The sequence below is a fragment of the Mya arenaria genome, chromosome 2 (assembly GCF_026914265.1).
Source record: "Mya arenaria isolate MELC-2E11 chromosome 2, ASM2691426v1".
Classification (NCBI taxonomy): domain Eukaryota; kingdom Metazoa; phylum Mollusca; class Bivalvia; order Myida; family Myidae; genus Mya; species Mya arenaria.
The window spans coordinates 33,853,018-33,875,170 of record NC_069123.1 but is presented as its reverse complement, the minus strand read 5'-3'; the positions used below and the strand labels follow the sequence as shown (position 1 = coordinate 33,875,170).

Here is a 22,153-nt window from a genome sequence, read left to right as displayed (position 1 = left end):
AGCCTTATCCTGCTTCCTGTGCGTACTTGGGTCAGATTTTTCCTTCTATATAAAAAATAGGGACGATTAAGAAGAGCAGAGTCAGAACAGTTTACATCAACAAAAATATTATTACAAAATTAACTGAAAACGGCATCATCAATCGGGAACTATATATATATATATATATATATATATATATATATATATATATATATATATATATATGACATCAATTATATTATTAATTTTGTATTAATATTTTTATTGATGTAAATTGTTCTGACTCTGCTCTTCAACATTGTTTTATTCTTTATTTAGTTTAATAATCCATTAAAATATTGTTCTGAAAATGCACTTAGATGCATGTGTCTCTTCTAACTACCGGTGATAGACTGAAAACCTAATTGAATTTTAATTGGAGGAAAAAGTCTATGCAATTCACAAGATTTCTATGAGGTTGTATACAGTATTACAGCTGATTTAAAAAACAACAACAACAACAGCAAAAATTGCTGTGTTTAAAAAAGTTGGAATACTGTACTACTGGCAGACAAGTCGATACCAGAATTGAGTAACAGAAAAAACTTAAACTACTAAGTAACAGAACAATTAACAACACAAAAAGTAGTAACATCAATAACTTTTCTAGATTCAATTGTTTAAAAGAGTTCGATAAATATTGGCTTGATAATAACATAGAAAGTGTTATCTTTTAATAAATCAATTAGTACACAACTAAACGCTAACAACCTGTTGTTTTGTGGTAAACATCAAATCTCTGGCATTTCCAGTTCGGACGCTTAGATCAATGACCGAGTTTAACCGGTCAAAAGTTAACAAAATAATACAAACGAAAATATAAATAAATTATGGCACAAATTGATTAACTAATTTTTAAATGTATCGAGAACAAACGTAAATTTATATTTTGTAATATTTTATTTTAATTTGAACAAATACCATGATATAAGCGGCTAGCGCGCAATATAAGGGGGACAACTCTGTAAAATGAACGTCACTCGGCAAAGTATAATATTCAATTTTTAAAATCATTCTTTGGCAATAAATATGTTATAAAATGGAAAATATAAAAATCGATACATTTTCCGTCCACCTAAATCTGACTTAATGTCATCCATTTATCGAATGGCCATTTTCATCGTTATGATTTTTTAATGAGTTTTCGGATGTGAGGTTTATTTCGGATATGGTTTGTTTTCAAAAATGAAGCAAAAGCGTGAATTTATTTTTTATTTTTTGTGAGTAATAAAGTCAAGGAGAATTGAACTTTGCTAAACGAGGTTTTGCCATCAAAGATTTGTTGGTCATTATGCATGGCCCAGTTAGAGAGATGATACCTGATTGAAACTGAAAGACCATACAGACCTGATTTAGAGACCATAAGGCCCACATTGGAAGGCTATAAAACCTTGATTAAAAATTTTTTTTTGCCCAAATTCACAAACAATGCAGTCCAGATCAACGCTTATAAACTCCAGATCAATGCTTTAAAACAATGACATAAATCTTAAAATGAGATATATTTTATTTATTGCATTATGACTACCAGGAACAAAAGACAATAAAATGGTAATGAAGAAAAGCAAAATTTGTAAATATATTAATTTTTCAGATTTCAAAGAGAGTTTAGGGCAGATAGAATCTGCTATCAAAGAAAGCAGTTTCCTAGCCATTGATGGGGAGTTCACCGGTCTCAACCATGCTGGTGTGTCGCCATCTGGAGTGTTTGATACACCTGAAGAGAGATATCACAAACTTGTGCAAGTAAGAAAAAAGGCCACTTTCCATTATTAATGTTTACAAAATTAATACAGTGTTGGTATTTATTTTAGAATTATTTTTCTGTTTTTCGAAAAAAAAGTCCAGATATTGTCAACCTTGGTGTCTTTGTTGTTGGAAGACCGGCTTGCAAAAACATTCAAATGAAACTTGGTACACATGTTGCCATAGCAATGCCCCTTGTTTGACAAAAAAAAAATGAACAGATAAGCATTGCTTCCTTGGGATTTTTAGTTCTAGTATGGCTCAGAATGTTGACATATTGCTTGTTCACAACATTTTTTTTATTTGAACATATTAAGCTTACTCAAATTTAAAAAAGAATGAAAATAACTTACATGCTGTCTTAAATTTATGATATAAGTTTGCAATGATGTAAATTAATAGTTATGTAGATCTGTTCCAGTAAAGTTTGGGCTTTTATTGATGCTTTCATTCCACAAGTTTACCATTGTGCAAAATGTCTTTTCAGGGTGCTAGTGACTTCCTGATTATACAGTTTGGCATATGTACTTTCACCTACAACAAGACTACCAAGAAGTAAGAAAAATCTTTTAAATATTTTTTTTTGCTGCTCTTTATATTTTCTTGTTATATAAGTAAAAACATTCAAAAGGTAGAAATACGTACTTTTTTCAGGCATACATAAAAACCTCTCTATGTTGTAACCACAGCAACTTATTAAAACTTGTTTTATTGGTATATGCAAATTTTGATGCAAAGTCAATTTCAGATATACAGCTAAGCCGTTCAACTTTTACATCTTTCCTCGACCCCTGTCAAGAGTTGCACCAGATCTTCGATTTTCTTGCCAGGTAAACATTTAAAGAAATCTTTATCCTATCTCCAAGTATGTTCATGTCTTATGACCCCAAACAGCAGCATAAGCAGTAATTAGATCATCTACCTGTCTCTTAGTCGGTCTGTCCATCCCCACTTTTTCAAATCAATAACTCAAGAACGCGTAGGCCAGCTTTGATAATTTCAATAGGCCATGGCATACAATCATGACCATGATTTGATTATACCCTTGACAAAACAATGTTAGGTTCAAGGAAATTGACTTAAACGGCATAACAACTGTATTTCAATTGTTTAAATTACTATTTCCCATGCTTTTCTCAAAATATGTGAGGAATTTTGATGCAAGTATTAATTTAGGATGATAGTTAACTAATTTAAGCCTATGTTATAAAAAGTTATATGACTTTATCTGTATTTGCTATGGCACATAAAATATTACTACTATTAGTACTAAATTAGGTTTGACAATGTTGGACGCTCCCCTTAAGAGCAATATATCCAATTCGTGGAATTCTAGTTTTGTTAGAGCGATTGCAATGCATCGTTTTTACCATTCTTGGTTAGCATGTGTCTTTGGATTAACTGGAGTATTCAGAAATTTTAGATAAATGATTTTTTATGTTAATGACCCATGAAATCCCATTAAAAACAACTGATTCTGTATTTGCAGAGTTCAAGCCTAGATTTCCTCATGTCTCAAGGTTTTGACTTTAACAAGTGGGTGAAAGATGGGATCTCCTTCCTGAGACCAGCAGATGAGGCCAGACTCCGGGATCAGGTACTGGTATTGAATTGTTCATTCAGGTGTGAGAATTGTCCTTCAAATTGATTTCTGGAGAAGACATCAATAAATGTTGAAATGCAATTATGTGCTTGTAAAATGTTTCAAACCCCAGGGGCCTTGCCCCTTGTGACCCCAGCCAAGCCTGAAGGAGCTGCCCTTGACCCTCAACAGGGCATTACTCATCCCCTTTGACTGAAACGTAGTCAAGCGATCACTTTCAGATGTTCCTGATTTGTACTTCAAACAGCTACATGTATGTGATATTTTTTTAACTGGTAATAATCTAATACATTTTTTTTTATTATTTCATAAGAATCAAAAGAAAAATGGAATATACATGTAGACAGTACATTTAGAGTTGGCACAAGCATTAAAAAAAGCATCAAAAGTGTTGAGTTTAGTTGCAAAATGTCACTCACAAATTGCTATAGAAGACATTCCAGTGAGTTGGTACAATCCGACCATCATTAATTGCTATTTTATGGAACCATTTTCTCACTACTACCAGATACAGAGGAAGCATGAGGTTCTTGCCTCGCCAGCATACACAACCCCGGGTGGGGCCTCACAGCCCGGTGCGGTCAACAAGGGACCCGTCGAGGTGCCACCAGAAATGCAGGACTTTGTGAATGAACTATGGTGTGAATGTTAATGTAGTTTATCTTTATTAACTTGTCTGATTTTCTTATATTATAGTCAAGGTAGATAGCCTTGGTGTTGTTAGCATAGGCATCTGTCGATTAGTGTCACTTTGCAAATACCTTAATGATGCCTAAAAAAACTGTTGTTTAAAACAGTAATTATCCATATAAGTTTAAGATATTAGCAAGATACAGGAAAAATGATTTAAGAGATAGCTTAGAGGTACATGTAATATTAAGACTTCTTTTTTTAAAAAATGGTTGAAGATACATTTTCAAGTAAAACCTATTTAAACATGTTGCCCGAGACATAAAAGACATTCGTAATGTAGCAAGGCCCATAACTCTGGCTTTAATAACTATTCATTCTGCCTCTTCTTGAATGAAGAAGCAACAGAGCATTAGCCAGTGATTTTTTTTAAATTATTTTCACTGCCTGTTTTTAGCTCACCTGTCACGTAGTGACAAGGTGAGCTTTTGTGATCACTCTTCGTCCGTCGTCCGTCCGTCCGTCCGTCCGTCCGTCCGTCCGTCCGTTCACAATTGCTTGTGAACACAATAGAGGTCACAATTTTGACCTAATCTTTATGAAACTTGGTCAGACTGATCATTTCTATAAAATCTAGGTCAAGTTCGATATTGGGTCATCTGGGGTCAAAAACTAGGTCACTAGGTCAATTAGTAGAAAAACCTTGTGAACACAATAGAGGTCACAATTTTAGCCTAATCTCAATGCAACTTGGTCAGAATGGTCATCTCTATAAAATCTAGGTCAAGTTCGATATTGGGTCATCCGCGGTCAATAATAAGGTCACTAGGTCAATTAGTAGAAACACCTTGTGAACACAATAGAGGTCACAATTTTAGCCTAATCTCAATGCAACTTGGTCAGAATGATCATCTCTTTAAAATGTAGGTCAAGTTCGATATTGGGTCATCCGCGGTCAACAACTAGGTCACTAGGTCAATTAGTACAAAAACCTTGTAAACACAATAGAGGTCACAATTTTAGCCTAATCTCAATGCAACTTGGTCAGAATAATCATCTCTATAAAATCTAGGTCAAGTTCGATATTGGGTCATCTGCAGTCAATAACTAGGTCACTAGGTCAATTATTAGAAAAACCTTGTGAACACAACAGAGGTCACAATTTTGACCTAATCTTTATGAAATTTGGTCAGACTGATCATCTCTATGAAATCTAGGTCAAGTTCGATATTGGGTCATCTGGGGTCAAAAACTAGGTCAGTAGGTCAATTAGTAGAAATACCTTGTGAACACATTAGAGGTCACAATTTTAGCCTAATCTCAACGCAACTTGGTCAGAATGATCATCTCTATAAAATCTAGGTCAAGTTCGATATTGGGTCATCCGCGGTCAATAACTAGGTCACTAGGTCAATTAGTACAAAAACCTTGTGAACACAATAGAGGTCACAATTTTAGGCTAATCTTAATGCAACTTGGTCAGAATGATCATCTCTATAAAATCTGGGTCAAGTTCGATATTGGGTCATACGCAGTCAATAATTAGGTCACTAGGTCAATTATTAGAAAAACCTTGTGAACAAAATAGAGGTCACAATTTTAGCCTTATCTTAATGAAACTTGGTCAGAATGATCATCTTAACATAAGCTAGGTCAAGTTCCATATTGGGTCAACCCAGGTCAAAAACTAGGTCACTAGGTCAATTAGTAGAAAAACCTTGTGAACACAATAGAGGTCACAATTTTAGGCTTAACTCAATTCAACTTGGTCAGAATGATCATCTCTAGAAAAATATAGGTCAAGTTCGATATTGGGTCATTCGCGGTCAATAACTAGATCACTAGGTCAATTAGTATAAAAACCTTGTGAACACAATAGAGGTCACAACTTAAGCCTAATCTAAATATAACTTGGTCAGAATGATCATCTCTATAAAATCTAGGTCAAGTTCGATATTGGGTCATTTACCGTCAATAACTAGGTCAATAGGTCAATTAGTAGAAAAACCTTGTGAACACAATAGAGGTCACAATTTTAGCCTAATGTTAATGCAACTTGGTCAGAATGATCACAAGGCCTAGGCATTTGATATATGGTATGTAGCTTTACCTTGTGGTTCTCTACCGAGATTATTCAAATTATGCCCCTGAAGTGATAAGAGGCCCCACCTAGGGGGTCACAAGTTTTACATAGGCTTATATAAGGAAAGTGTTTAAAAATCTTCTTGTCTGAAAATGCAAGGCCTACGCATTCAATATTTGGTATGTATCATAACCAAGTGGTCCTCTACCAAGATTGTTCAATTTATGCCCCTGTGGAGAAGAGGCCCTATCCTGGGGGGAGTCACAAGTTTTGCATAGGCTTATATAGAACAAAAAACTTCTTGTCTAAACCAACAAGACATTGGCATTTTATATGTGGCATAACCTAGTGGCCCGCTACCAAGATTGTTCAATTTGTGCACCTGTGGTGAAAAGAGGCCTCACCCTGGGTGTCACAAGTTTTACATAGGCTTATATAGGAAAAAACTTTAAAATTTTCTTGTCTGAAGCCACAAGGACTAGGTCTTAAATATTTGGTTTGAAGCATTGCCTACTGATAGGGTCATGTGGGGTAAAAAACTAGGTCAGTGGGACAAATAAAAGAGTGGCCTCTAGGGGCCATACTTTTCATTGGATCTTTATGATAATAGGTCAGAATGTTCACTTTATTTAGCAAAGCTACAGGTGAGCGATACAGGGCCATCATGGCCCTCTTGTTTTGTAATTGGGATTTTTTTTTTACTTTGGGAAAATTCCAAAATCATGCTTAAATAGCAAATACTGTAGCAAGTATTAGTTTTTCATGCCTACATATTCTGTTTAATACCTAGCCTTATCAAGATTTTGTTTATTTTTTAATAAATTCATAGCTTTTTATGTCATTCACAGGATTAATATTCAATAAAGTGGGAAATTATTATGAACTTTTGGGAAAAATTAACACATTTTTTGCTAGGGGAAACAGCCTTTAGAAGGCAGTAAACTGCACCAAATAACAAAATCACTGTTAGCAATGGCTTGCTGTACTTTTGTGTAAATTTTACTTCTATAAGTACTACATGTTTCTGTGATATCCCAGTTATTTCAAGTATGTTTGGCAACAATATAAGGAAATAAGAAATACTTGATAATCGGAGAAGTGTGTTGACAAGGCAGTTTCCATGGCATACCACATTAAAATGACCTCTGAATATAATGCATTGTAAAAAATAGAAGCTCAGTAGCTCATAAACATCCTTTGTGAAAAATCACAACTTATTTTTTTCAGTATTTTTTTCTTCATATATTTAACCAAGAATATTTTAAATAACCTCTTTTTATCGAAGTTATTCATATGCCTTTATTATTTGATCTGTTCCTTACTTATTTTCATATTTCTGATGTAAAAAAACTTTGTTATTGTTCTTGAAATTCAACAAAGACAAAAAATTGTTGTTTTTTTCACTAAATTGAAATATTTCACTATGATGCTTTATGAAAATGGTCACTGAATGATTTGAAAATTCCAATCAGATGATTTAAATTAAAATCACTTGCATATGATACAGAGTGTATTCTGATATAAAGTAAATGCTCATGATATGCCTCATTTTTTCCATATTCTCCTTACATTCTATTGCATTATACTCGCTAAACATTTTCCTTCCTTATTTCAGTAAGAAGGTAGCGAAGTTTGTTGAGTCAGGAGAACACGACAGCCTGTCCCTGCCCTCTGTGTCCGCCTTCCAGAGGAAACTTACATACCAGACTCTACAGGCAAAGTAGGTGTGGAGATTGGTTTATTTTATGATATAGTTAAATGACATGAAATAACATTTTAATTATTATGAATGAGTTGAGTGAACATAGCAAATGAGCCCTTCATTATCATTGAAATATTACTTCATGTCATCTAACTGTCTTAGGATACTACCTCATTGGCTGACACATTTTCTACACAAAATCTGACACAGGGCATTTGTATTAGATGAGTGCCAGTAGGTGGACCTTTAAACACCCACAAAAGTTTGTATTCTTTATGATTAAACATATCTTAATTAAACTTAATGATTTCCTAGCTGCAATAGCATTTCCTAACTTAAATCACTTTCCTAATTTAAGTATCTCATTGGTCGAAGGATATGAAAACTTAGTAGTTTCTGAAATACATTATTGTCATTGACCTCAGACCACAGACTTTACACACAAAGTGGGTTCTCAGTGTTCATACCTTTAAAATTGATAAACAGGATTTTAGCTTAAGAGTTATTGAATGGTGGTGCACCCTGTCCTTTTAAGATTGCACCCTATTGCCCACATTGAGACCAACATGTTCACCCTCCTGTCTTCAAAGAATTAAATGCTTTAGATAATCAGATATTTCCTTTGTTTTAATTAAAATTTGATTAACAATTCCATGAAATGGAGTCCTTCATACTGAATGTTCACATATGGTTTCATACTTACAGGTTTGGTAGTGAGGTACACCTGCAGAGCAAGACAGGTGAGAACCGGGAACGCTACATTGTGGTGACGCGGGTACAAGGGGAGGCAGAGATGAAACAACTCGAGGCAAACAAACAGACACAGGACATGGTAATTTTTTTAATCCTTTGTTTTGCTAAATACTAAGCTTAAACATTGACTTAAATGTTTTTTAATGAAATATTATTAATTGGAGATATTTCATTATCAAATTTGATTAAGAAACTATATACGTTGAAATAAATATCATTCAGTTTAGAACTGAAGTATGTTAAGTAACGCTGCGCATGTAAGTGCTTGGGTGTAAGTGAGTGTTTATGGATGAAGCATTTTGTTTGCAGATGGAGATAGATGATGCTGTTGGCTTCACTCATGTGATAAAAATGATCTCGCAGAGTGTAAGTAGTAGTTAATCTTACGATTACCTGTCATGTTATTTTGTATGAAAGAATAGTAGGCTTATGTTTTTTCAAAGGAAATATGACACGGTATATAGTCATTGTCAGACAAAGCCTTGGTGTTGTTGTTCTCGCAATGGCAAGGCCTTGGTGTTGTTGTTCTCGCAATGGCATAGCCTTGGTGTTGTTGATAGCATATTGTCATAGCCTTAGTTTTGTCGTGGTCCAAAAATTGTTCGTACATCAAAAATCGCTGTACATCTTTATAATATGCACTGCATAATGTGTAGCAGCCCTCAACTCTTGCAATATTAATAGTGAGATTTTCCTCTTGAGTTAATTTTTGTTTTATCTAAAACAGTTTTAATCCATGTCATATTTTATTTTCCTGAATATTACAGGGTAAACTGGTGGTTGGCCATAACATGTTACTGGACATAGCTCACACCATCAACCAGTTCATGTACCCTCTTCCCTCGGTAAGTATTGGATGGTATGAACATGGAAAACTTTAAATGGTAGCAGTATTTTAAAAACTTACCGAGAATCGTGTTCTTTGGAATTTGTATCTAAGAAAAGTGTCTTTATTGATTAAAATTGTAAATAAACTGATCTCGATCGGAAAAACACCTTTATAATGGGTGTTCCATATTTAGGTACTGTTCTGATTTAGGTACTCACCCAGTATAGATATGAAGACAAAAGTTGAAAAAAAAGTCATTGTGAAATGTGTGGTTATTTGTGACGTTTTTCAAGATATTTACGTTGATGTTAGTACTCAAGCTTAAAAAATCCTCCTTTGCAATGGCACAAGTTGAAAAGGCTGAGTTATTTTGCATAATATTATTTACCTGCATTATTTTGAAAAAAAAAACCCATCTATTATTAACAAGTATCAGTTAAAATTGACCTATTATAGACGTAATGAATTATAAACAATAACTATACATTTTTAAACTTGCATTTTTCAAGTCTTTTCCTAGTATTATTCTCATCATTTAGGAACTGTTGTTTCTGCTTTCAGGATTACCAGGATTTTAAGTCCATGTGTCGATGTGTATTTCCTAGGTACGTGTATTTACCTTCTACTGAATACATATCACTAAACTCATGTAAACAATTAAGCCTGTTGTTGATGTTGTGGTTTAATGTTTGTAGCTTCATTAATATCCTATCTTAAACAAATACTGGTAGTGGTCATCATATTATCAGCCGTTTTTTTTGCTCTTTTCTGTGAAGACAAAAACCTTGTGTTTTGTTGGCATTATCCTGCAAAAGCTTAAGCCTTTGCATTTACTCAAAAACCATTAAAACTTTTCAAATGAAACTTAGTACGGATGTTGCCAAATACAAAGCACACATGCTCAGCAATTCAAATAAGTGTGGCTTGAAAACTTGTCAAGTTACACCAGTGAAGAAAAAAACCCAGACAAGCATTGGAGTTCCCTTCACAGCGCTCTTGTTTAAATGTTAGTCCATCCTTGCCCACTGCAACCTCTTCATGTCAATATTACCCAATGTGTATTTTAAATGTTGGTTTTGGTTGTATTTCAGACTGATTGATACTAAGCTTTTGGCCAATACTCAACCATTCAAGGTAGGTATACGTAATTAAGTAAACTATTTCCAAGCTATTACCGGTAACTTCTTAAATAATGAAATTGAATTCACATGTTATTTGAATATTAGAAGAGTAATAAAAGCATGTTTTTTTCAGGACAGGATAGACAACTCTGGTCTTAGTGGTTTGCTACATATTTCCCAGTTACCTCCCTTTGTGAAACCTGATGTTGGTGAGTTATTTCCCTTATGTTGGCAAGCAACCATTCCTGGTTAATATGAGTTTGATTTGTTTAATGATATTGTTTTAGCTTATGAGTAATAAAAGGGTGCTGCATCCTGCCCCTTTTTGATAGTGCCCTTCTGCCCTCATGGAGGGTCAATTTTATAATACTTAATTTCTGCATGTCCTGCAACAATGTGCCCTTTTCCCCTATCCTTTTTCTTCCACACCCTGCCCATTTTAAAACCTGGCTAAAACCCTGTTTTATGAAGTTAAGTCAGAAATTTCATGATAATGGTTGAGCAAAAGTGATCTGACGGACAGTATTATAAAACATGAACCCCTGTTGTGCTCCAGAGGTCAGCGAGGAGATGGACAACTCCTACAAGGGCTCCGAGTCACTACACGAGGCCGGGTATGACGCCTACATCACCGGACAATGCTTCATCTCCCTTGCAAACTACCTAGGTATGTTATATGCATATATTCTGTGGACGTCTCAAGTTTCCAGACTCCCATTTGCTTATAATGCTCTCAGTAGCGTTTACCGTATTTTCTCGACTATAAGACGGGGAAATTGGGTCCCGATTTTTACTCCCAAAGTAGGGGACCCGTCTTATAAGCGAGTCGATAAAACATTAAAAAAAGATTCAAGTCAAAATCAGTAAAATTTTACATAGGGTATTCGTCTATCCAGTATATCGTCTCCTGATACAAGTATGGGGCAATTAAGTAAACAACAACACGAAATCTCTTCACCGCGCGTGCTCTGACGTCACACAGTGTACCGTTATATCTGCACTCCATTTTTTCTCATGGCGCGTGTCAGTATAATTAGTTTGACAGATATATCAAATCAATAAATTATAATCTTAATATGATGTAGGTACCTAACTGTCAATTTGATTAAGCAAACAAATGACAATGCGAATATGAATCCTTTATGTTCGTCGCCAATCAAGGGACAATATTGCCTAAAGCATTATTGCTAAACAAACACCTATTCGTGCCTCGGCTTTTCGCAGTTATGTTATTGAAGCCATTTATTTTGCCGAAGAACTTCATTGGTGTCTTCAATAAAAAAATAAACTAAAACAAACATATGTTGTTATTGATTAATTATTACAATTCCGATAAGTAACGACCTGTCCTGCAAACTTAAACGCGTAACCATGTACTAATTTTTAACCTACCTCCAAATAGAGAGCTCACAGTTGACCGCCATTTTCTTTGAGTAAAACAAAACCAGTTACCGCGAAAGTCGATAATTGTCCGTTGAGCTTGAACATTTTTACACATTAAGAAGAATTTTAGCATTTTAGATTTGCTTAAAAATTGACCCCGTCTTATAAGCGAGTCGAAACAAAAAGCACCAGATTTCATGGGCAAAGTTAGGGGGCCGTCTTATAAGCGAATCGCCTTATAGTCGAGAAAATACGGTAAATTGCCAAAAATATAGAAATTTCAATACGCATTAACATATCCATGGAAGCCACCACTAGCTATGTCAATGATTCATTCTACATAAAATGTTAAATATGAAGAGAAAAAACAAAACTTAAAGTTTATTGTTGAATCTTGCTTACATGTAAAAGATATGGGCTACATACTGTTTGCAGAAACTAAAGGTATTATAATCAGATCAAAGGATGACATATTTTCCATATTAGGTCACTAATCTTTATATTGGACCAAATGGGGTCTTTTTTCTGATTCCAATAAATAAAGGAACCATTTCTCCCAGATAGTTTTGGCGTCTTGAGCAATGTAAACAGGTTGATGACGTGATGTATACCTTACAGGATTAGTAGGTGACCTGATATGGGACATACAGGGTGAAGGAAACCATATTCAGGTTTAACGTTGCTCTCGCCTGATTATAAGTATCTTCCATGGCCGAGAGTGTAAGATAGGTTCATCCCAACCCAAGCGTAGGGTGTTTTGCGTAAAAGAGGTTTACTGAGTTTCCCCAGAACACCCTGCCCGAGGGTTGGGATGAACCTATCTTACACTCTTGGCCATTGAAGATGCTTTTTCTCCCACCTCATTTAAACAAAATAAAGTAAAATTGTATTATTTCGTTGGAACTCTTTTGTGCATATTATCTTTGACCGTGGGCATGATAAGAATTTCTAGCATGGTCAAAATTTTGGATCTACTTATCTGAGGTGGGAGAAATGGTTTTCTTTGCCCCGTATCTCCCATATTGGGTTACCAATACCTGCTTACTCCTATAATGTATTAACATTAAGTTTTCTTTCTTGGACAAACCACTTCTCCTGTTCTGTTCAGTGTTGTAATAGTTTGAAGCCATGATAGTGATAATTTTCTCATGTAAACCAAAATGTTTTGCTTATTATAAAAGCTCAATCAATGTTTATACTTTGACCGCTAACTGCTAACATGCTAGCCCTGTTATGTTACAATGCTGTATGGTTTACAGGCAACTGTCAGAAGCCCCCTACAGACCACACCGAGCCAACATCTCCCCTCCTCGAACCCTTCCTTAACAAGTGGGTACTAATTGTATACATTTTAAGAAACTTTAATTATTTACCATTTTTATCCACAAGATTGCTATTTGCTCTTTTCTAAAGCCATTTATAAATTTCAACTTCAAAAACCATTTAAGGTATTATTCTGAAACTTGGTACACATCATCAAAATACTGATAATAATAGAATACCTGTTGACATGTATGCCCTTTCATTAAAGGGGCTAGACACCGGCTGATAAAATTGCAAGAGAAAAAGAAAATTGATAAACATTTACATAGAATTAACATCATTGTGTACAACGCATTGAATCATTCTTACTGATGTATCACATCGCGTACGAAACATGCATCTTTTACAGTCTTTTGTGCATTTTTCTAATTCGAAATTAACTACGGTTGTCTATTATTTTAAACATGTAAAGTGACGTATCATCAGCCTCCTACAAGCTCGCCTTGACATTAGCTAGGCTTGTTTTGAGGAAATACTGTATTTGCCAATTTTTGGACCATCTGGTGTCTAGTCCCTTTAAATGAACAGGCAATGGTTAGGCACTTGCTTTTGTTCTTTAAAGCTTCTAAATGTTGTTATATGTATTCACTGACATTCAAGTGTGTTTTTCTTCCCACCTTTTGGGCCTGGGCCTTTCTGATCAGGAAAAATGTGTACTTTCTTGGGAAAATGTTTCACTTTGACTTAAATTTGAAATTCCAATATTTCCTCGTGGAATAAAAATGCCTTAAAAAATGGACAGAATAGATAAAAGAGTGTGATAAGGTTTGTTTCTTTAAGAATACACCAACGCTTTCATACAAATCATAGTTTTGGTGTGCCTTTTCTTTTAAAAAAAAAGATTATATGTATTTATTCAAAACAGAAAATTGGGAATTTAATTTCAGATTTGGGAACAGAAGTATGATTTTGAGCATTCATCTGAAATTCGGCTCGAAATTGGTCAGAAAACAACACACTGCATTCATGTACTTATATGATACTTACACATATATATAGAATGATTATATGATACTTACACATATATATAGAATGATTAAATAAACATATTTGTAAATCCAGTATTATTTTCATTTCAGAATATTCATGATGCGATCTCAAGATATTCCATACATGGACCTAACAGCCCCTGATTGTAAGTATGCAGGATATATTATATCCCCGCAAAACAAAGTGCTTTGGGGGGTGGGGGTACATAAGTGTGATATTGTCAGTCGGTGTTGTCAGGATGATAACTCATGAAGATTAGACGGATTTAAATAGTTTTTGATACACATGTTTAAAACCATAAGATACAGATCAAATTTGACTTCAGACAAAAGGATTATTTTCGGATAGAATTTATGGCCCCTTTTCAATTTAGAATTTGCTAAATTTGGTGTCCAGAGATTAAATATCACAGGTACAATAGATTTTAATGATATATATTTAATAAAACATCAGATAAGAACGGCCTAGCAGATGCAGCTAAGGGAGCTTGATCCTTGTTATAATTTGAACCGTTGGGCTTGTCCCTGTCGTCCTCATTTTTAGCTGGAAGAAAACGAAACTTGGTACACATGTTGCCAGAGACAATACGCATATGTGTAGCAAGACTTTTAGCTGTTGCAATTCTTGTCAAGTTTAAGCCACTTTTTCAACTAAAAACATCAACAAACGAGCATAAGCATTCGCTCTATGGCGCTGTACTAATTAACATTGTGCTTCTTAAGGCAATTAAAAACAAGCACAAAAAATGCTCTAGTTTGGGTCATTATTTGTGTTCAAATAATAGGCCCATAATTTTTTGAATTTTTAATCTTATCAAAAGAAAAATATTTACGAAAATTTTGATTGCTGGCTAAAAATGAAATTAGTCCTATTTTTTAGATGATTTCAATGCTTCATTCTTAAAAAAGAAACAAACTTAATGATCTTGCCACCTACTGTGAAATCATTTATATTCGTTGGCATGAAATTTCGTGGTGTGCCGAAAAAATACAATTTCGTGGGTACTTAAATTCGTGGTTTTTCATTTTTGAAAAAAAAATCAAATATGCGATCGTCCTAGATCCGTCTGCATAATCTCCACGCGTTGGCCCGTGATTTCCGGGATCTACGTCACACGTTTATGACACTCGCTAAAGTGGTACGAGATGCCAATTAGTGCATATACCCATGTCAATTATCGATTTAATTGGGAATTAAGGTCATAAAAGAAGATGCACCCTGATAATAAGTACAGATAGGATAAACCATTGAATACCAATTAAGAATTTTGCAAACTGTGAAAACACCGAAAAGGTGCATATATTTGAGTAAATAAGATCATTTCAATGTTTATTCACATATTTTTGTTTAATAAGCATATTGAACGTGTTGTTTTGTACTTTGTCACGTTGGGTGCTCAGTAACCTCCAATGTAATCGATTAATTATTTCATTAAATAAAAAAATTGAGTACCGACACTCATCACGCACATCATGTAAACCTGGAGATTTTCATAAACAGCACACGTTTAAACACGTGCTTCTGTCATTTGGTTCATAAAAACACATGTAATTGATTTGGTTTATTTTTTGTTAAAGGCAGATATAATATATTAATAAAACAAAGATAGTAAAATATACAGTGAGACAGGTATAAACGCTGTATACTGCGACTTCTGTAACGAATAAACTAGTATGTACATAACATGTCAGTTGAAAAAGTGAATAAAGGGTCTATTTCGTGGGCTCTTAAATTCGTGGATCACCCTACCCACGAAAACCACGAACATTAATGCCCCACGAACATTAATGATTTCACAGTATATAAGAGATGCATAAAGAATTAGTAATAACTAGGGATGGCAACGAGTACCCGAGTACTCGATCGAACGTCCGAGTACTCGAGTACCAAATCACTACTCGAGTACTCGGATTTTTTTTTAAAAATCTATAAAAATCACCAAATACACGATTTACAGACAAAATATCAGATCTGGTTAGTTGCCAAGAGGACAATTTATGGTCCCTCTAATCCCCGCTGTGTACACAATTGACCTCAATCAATTAGTTGACAGTTGTTGTGATAGTTGCAAACTGTCAACAAAGGACCCCTATTTCAAATTAGCACTGATGTCAATTAGCAAAGTTTTGATAGAGGTACTTTCATCAACACAATTCTATTGTATACCAATTAGAGACCTTTCACCAAACAATGGACGCTAACGAGCGAAAGAGTATCGACCGTTACGAGAATTGATTTATTTTAACTATTTTTGCAATGATTATCACAATTGATTGGTTGATATTTTAAATCAAGAATTATGAATATTAATGAGGTCAACAACAATTACACAGTACAAAAACTATCATTTAAAAAATATTAATTTGTAGAGTAAACAACTGAACAACTGAATTTCGTATTGAATTTCGTTCACTATTTTTATGTATGCTATTAATTTTCGTTCATTGTAATTCTAATTGTTGTTCATTTCTGCAGTGAATACTTGTATAAAATGAAACAAATAAGACAAATTAAAAGCCAGAAACAACATTTGTTTTCTTTTTATATCATTTTTTGTTAAAATACGTAATGAAAGTTTACTTTAAAGGTGAAAATGACCAATAATACGACCAACGCACAATATACATCATCAACGATACATGTATACACAATCTTGTCTTTGCGAACACATATTCAATTTTTCCGAGTAATCGAGTACCCGAGTACTCGATTGAACGATCGTCCGAGTACTCGAGTATTATTTTTACTACTCGTTGCCATCCCTAGTAATAACATATTAAACAACTCAGTATGATATTTTTTCATTGCGTAATATATTCATGATGTTATGAAATATAATAATTTGTTCATATGAACTCATGCATTGCTTAAAATTTAAGTATTATTCTGTTGATACGACATACTCAGCAACTCATACTCATTTATTGCTTGTTGTATTTATCTTTTTTGTATATCTTAATGATGAGAAACCGAAATGGTTTAAGTTGAATAAACTCTGTTCCTTACATATAAAAATAACTAAGATAAATAGAGGGGAAAATATGAAAAAGTTTTACTTGGCAACAGGTTTTAAACTCAGTTCCTCTAGGTCTGTAGGCGTTGAACTTATTGACTACACCACTGAGGACATGATTATCAAAATGGTTTATAAAGTATTTATAGTATTTAAACAAAAAACACATATATATGGCAGGCTTTGTCAACATTTAAGTTTTTTGGTTTCCTTTAGGTGAATTAAACTTTAAAACAAAGCTAGCTGTTTTCTTTATCAGCTAGATGTGTTGTAAGAAGTGTTTTAAATGCCAAATTTAACCTGTCACTTTTTACTATATTCCTGAACTTTCCAAAGGCGAGAATGTCACTTTAAACAGATCCTTGTAGCAATTAAATTCAATTGCTTAAGCCACTTTAAATGGAATATTTGTTCGTTAAGCAAACAGTTTTATTCATATTTGTTTAACTTGGCAATGGAAGAAACGACTTGTTTGCTTTCATGCTTTTCTTAATATATATTATTAATGTCAGTCTTTTTGAAGTGTTTTGGAAGCAATATTCTGAAAGCGTTTGATGTGTTCAGGTGTTAAAATATGATCATAATGATATTTGACTTGTTTTATAACAATCATTACTTGGTTACTTCAATTCAGGATGTAGTTATAAACTATAAACGAAAGGGTGTAACAAGTTGCGAAATCCAAAGCTGTAAATCAGACATGTATTGACTCATTTAAGATAGGATTGGCCCCCATTTTATTGGTCATATCTATTTATAGCTGCATAATTATTCATGCATCGTTACTATCTCTTGATTTGTGGCGCAAAATTAATTTTGTCATAGTTTATATAAATATTTTTATGTAAAAAGATCCCCATTAAATTCTGAAGAAAGGGAAATAACTGTTGAATCACTGTTGTTGAAGAAAACTTTTTTGGGAGTGATTGCCCCTGAAAAATTCAAAATGTTTTTTGTAGATTTTTTCTTCCTTGAAAAACAAAGTTTGAATGAAAGGAGGACAGTAAATTGTCATGTACATTAATTGATTTGTTTGCACAGTGCATTTTCTTTTCAGAACGCACTCGGGGACATGATCTATGCAATTTTTATTGACATTAGCTGTTTGTTCTGTAAAAAGCTTTCTCTTAAATCATTATAGGAGCGTTTCAATGTTGACATTATATTCTTGTCTTTGTTTTTTTAAAGAAAAACAAATTCTGTTATGTTTATTGTATATTGATTGGCAAACATATTAAGTATGTCGAAGTTCTTGGTCCCAATTTTGTTGAATATTTCAAGTGAAACTTTTTTATTTGGAAAGAACTTCCAAAGAATTAAAAGAAATAAGAATTTGAAAAAAGCTATCAAAACTGTCTGTCAGGAGCTGTTTTTTTTAACATCTTGATAAAAATGTTTGATTTTGTGAATAAATGGTGTTTTTTAAGTTGAGTTTAAAAATAGCTAACAATGTTTTTATACCAAAAATATGAGAATAAGCAAGAAAAAATCCAAATAATGATGGCATTTTATTATTTTGATGAATAATAAAGGGCATTTTATTCTAGATTCATTGTTAAAGCTGCACTCTCACAGATTGAACGTTTTGACAACTTTTTTTTATTTTTTGTCTTGGAACGAGCCGTTCTTTTGCGAAAATCTATGGAAACCAGTGATATAAGACTGCTGACAAAAAATATTTAAGTTCAAAAAATTATGTTTTATGCAATTTTCTTAACTGTTAGTTATGGTTTATGCCATAAAACATTAATTTTCAAAGGAAACATGCAAATCTGCGATCTGATCTTTTGTCAGCAATCTTTTATCATTGATATTTACGCAAAAATTTGCTCTTTACAATACAAAAAAATTGTTGTAAAAATGGTAAATCTGTGAGAGTGCAGCTTTAAAAATTCGGAAAAAATCACTCTTTGATAAATTCAGGAAGAAGCTTAGAATATGCCTCCAGAGTCTCATATCAAATGCTGTTGAAGATTTCTCATTATGTCGTTAAAGAAATCAAATTTACAATGATGTGAATTTTGGATATCTGATATTATTTCAGTATCATTTAAAAAGTGGTTTTACGAGGAGGGAAATAATCTGCATGGGTAAAAGTTTTCCGGATTAATCCGGAAATTCCGGATTTTCGTATTCCCGGAGGGTCGAATTTCCAATTCGTCGAGATCCGTTGAGAAAATGGGGGGGGGGGAGGTAGGCTGGGACCTTGAAATATATTTTCCATAGCTTATTCGATGCTTCGACGTTCGTATAGATCTGCGATAACTTATGTTATTATTGTCTTATCCGAACACTGCGGTATTTTGAAACGACGCTGTGACGTATATTTCACGGAAATAGGCGGGAAAACACGACTTGCTGCTCGACTAATCAAATCGATCGGAAGATTAACGTCATTGAGGAGAATCACGAAAGTTTCCATATATGGTAGACGCGTTCCTTAGTCACAATTATATTCAAAAAAAGGCGCGAGTAGTATTTTGTTTTCAAGTTTGGTCAGCGATGATATCTAAGCAAGCTTAAATCTCAGTTTCAATCTTAAGAAATTCGAATTTAATCTCTCTCGTGGGCTTTCCGTGACAGAAAGCATCAGTTTTCGGATCATTTCTCCAGAAGTGTGCGTAGATCGTAGCCTTTGCAATACGTCATGTGCTATTTTAAGCATTTTCCATATAAAGTAATCCTCTACTTCCGGTACCGAAAAACTTACAACAGGCCTATCAAAAATAACCGCAAACTTGCTGAGTTTGCTTTGGCAATGACAGAGAGGTAGATTTAGGTCTCAATAGCGGTAGTTTGTGTTCAAAAGCGGTAGAATTTCTAATTTCTTAAATTTTCAGACAAAAACAATGACGGAAACAATGTAAAGAAAAACTGGATATTTGTTACTATTTTTAGATTTTCGGAAAATACCCATTAAATACATCATGGTTGAGACTTGTCAAGTACCAGTGTTTTTGATTGAGACACAGAAGAAATATTACCTCTGACTTGTAAAAACAAGTTTATTATCAGAAGTGCTGCTAAAAAAATCAAATCGGACTGCCAAAACAGGTCGGAGTGTAAGTGCAGACGACTGCAGTACTGTATATGTCAACTTTACCCCCAAAATGTCGTAAAATTTTATACACTGTAGATAATTTATAACACCCTAGTAGGATGCCAATTAACAAGAATGATTAATGGTCTTTTGTACCGTACCGGTAACTTAGCAACGATCTCGGCCGAAGTGCGAAGTGATTTGACAAGTTGCTTATTGCACCATGTTCTTTAAAGTGACAGATTAATATGGTATTTTAGCATGGTTAATTTTGAGGTTTTTAAAATAAAATTAGTAAATCATGATTACTGGCTTGCTTATGCAAGATATTCTTCAGTATGTAGTGTCACATGTATATCAGTATACTTATTCATTGTCATATTTGTCTGAAAAACCTTATTCCAACACTCCTCATTATTTAAAATTAAAGCCTGGAAAAGGCATTTCATATCCACTAAAATGGCTATGTTCAAGGAGCTTCCGGGGGCCTCTGCCCCCCTGGACCCCTGACCAAGGCTTCGCCCCCAGCATTTTTCAGGATTTTCAAAATTCTCAACTTTTACCCATGAATCTGTGAAATTAATACCTTGAAATTATTACGAAAATGCATTTCTGGCCTTGAAAGATTTCACGTCAAATTTAAGTTGAATACAATAGCAAAAATACAACCTGTAACAACTTTGTTCATAATATATGTTCAGTTGTTTATATGACACATTAGTCACCAGTAAGCAATACCCCTTCAAATGACATCAGCATTATATGGGGTTTATTTATATACAATGCATCACGATCTAACATTATCTACCTCCTATTGTATAGCAATAAATTTAGCTAAAGAGCTATGGAAGGTTGCTGCAAGTTGTCCAGTTTTTTGGTAGCATTCTTCTGCCCTCATGGAGACGAACATTTGCACTCTCATGGACTTCAATTCCTAATATAATGAAATATTTTTTCTTTTTTTATCAATATGATAATAAATACATACAAACTTTACATATTTGGCAGTTGAAACTTAATATTATCTCAAATTAACAAAATTCCTTAAAATTTTGTCAAACTCACAATATTAAATTCTTCACAGCTGATACAATATGCCCTTTTCACCTCAAGCACCCTGTACCTTTTCTGCAGCCAACTTTCCCGTTTGAAACCCAGCTAAAACCATAGGCCAAAAAAAAGGTTTGGTTTGGGTCTTAAAAAACAGTAAGGTAGGTAGGCTTTTTTATTTTTTTTATTAGGCTTTATATAAGAATGTTTTTGCTATCAATGGAGAATGATATTAAAGTTATATTCTGTATTAAGTGTTTTAAACTACATATTAAAACACACATTTAAAAAAAAATTAAATATTTTTTTTTAATGTTTTTTTACTTTTTTAACAACTGACTATTAAAACAGTAGGGTTGGCGCCTATTTTGAAGATAGGTTCAGGTAGTGTTGGGAATCGGTTGCAATTTTACCATCGATGATCGGTTCCACTCAAGTAACCGAATATCGATAGTACAATCTGTTTTTAAAAAACTAGAAAGTACCTGAGTTGTAGTTTTATTCATGTACAGTATTAAACTCTTAATCATTATATGCATATACCTTATGTCTATGATTGAAGTTATTAAGTGTTGTTGTATAAAAAATATTTCATTTTCTTGCTCATTGTGGATTTCATCAGCCATTTTGTTAAAGAAAACATCTGAACACTTACTAATATTTTTTTTTTTTTTTTTTTTGATAATCAATTATAACAAAATACTATCGATTGTCGCCAATTTCAGGCCCAACCAATCGATTTTCGATTATAATCGATCATCGGAACATCACTAGGTTCAGGTAACCCAAACCAAATGTATTTTTTGAGGCACCAGGTTCATTTATCAAGCCAGAAGCTTATTTATACATGGGATGTCTAAACAACC

The 22,153-nt window shown here is 33.7% G+C and overlaps 2 protein-coding genes across 4 annotated transcripts in view; one reads left to right on the top strand and one right to left on the bottom strand.

The window, feature by feature from the left end:
• LOC128209288 (bifunctional apoptosis regulator-like) overlaps positions 1-22,153 on the bottom strand; it is a 40,266-nt gene that overhangs the window by 12,469 nt on the left and 5,644 nt on the right. Inside the window, exon 1 of one of the 2 annotated variants that reach the window (XM_052913265.1) lies at positions 733-780. The exons of the other annotated variant lie outside the window; for it this stretch is intronic. The gene's annotated coding sequence lies outside the window, so the exon portion shown is untranslated. Of the gene's footprint in view, positions 1-732; positions 781-22,153 lie in introns of those variants that run through there. 2 annotated transcript variants of the gene reach the window in all.
• Positions 961-22,153, top strand: part of LOC128209278 (poly(A)-specific ribonuclease PARN-like) — a 35,409-nt gene continuing 14,216 nt past the window's right edge. For both annotated transcript variants that reach the window (XM_052913252.1, XM_052913241.1), the window contains exons 1-16: positions 961-1,009; positions 1,616-1,767; positions 2,255-2,322; positions 2,516-2,597; positions 3,257-3,364; positions 3,879-4,009; positions 7,699-7,803; positions 8,491-8,617; positions 8,848-8,904; positions 9,306-9,383; positions 9,929-9,972; positions 10,459-10,501; positions 10,622-10,697; positions 11,045-11,155; positions 13,131-13,200; positions 14,274-14,329. In XM_052913252.1, coding sequence (XP_052769212.1) covers positions 991-1,009; positions 1,616-1,767; positions 2,255-2,322; positions 2,516-2,597; positions 3,257-3,364; positions 3,879-4,009; positions 7,699-7,803; positions 8,491-8,617; positions 8,848-8,904; positions 9,306-9,383; positions 9,929-9,972; positions 10,459-10,501; positions 10,622-10,697; positions 11,045-11,155; positions 13,131-13,200; positions 14,274-14,329 — 1,327 coding nt within the window. In that variant the 5' untranslated portion in view covers positions 961-990. The remainder of the gene's footprint in view (positions 1,010-1,615; positions 1,768-2,254; positions 2,323-2,515; positions 2,598-3,256; positions 3,365-3,878; positions 4,010-7,698; positions 7,804-8,490; positions 8,618-8,847; positions 8,905-9,305; positions 9,384-9,928; positions 9,973-10,458; positions 10,502-10,621; positions 10,698-11,044; positions 11,156-13,130; positions 13,201-14,273; positions 14,330-22,153) is intronic.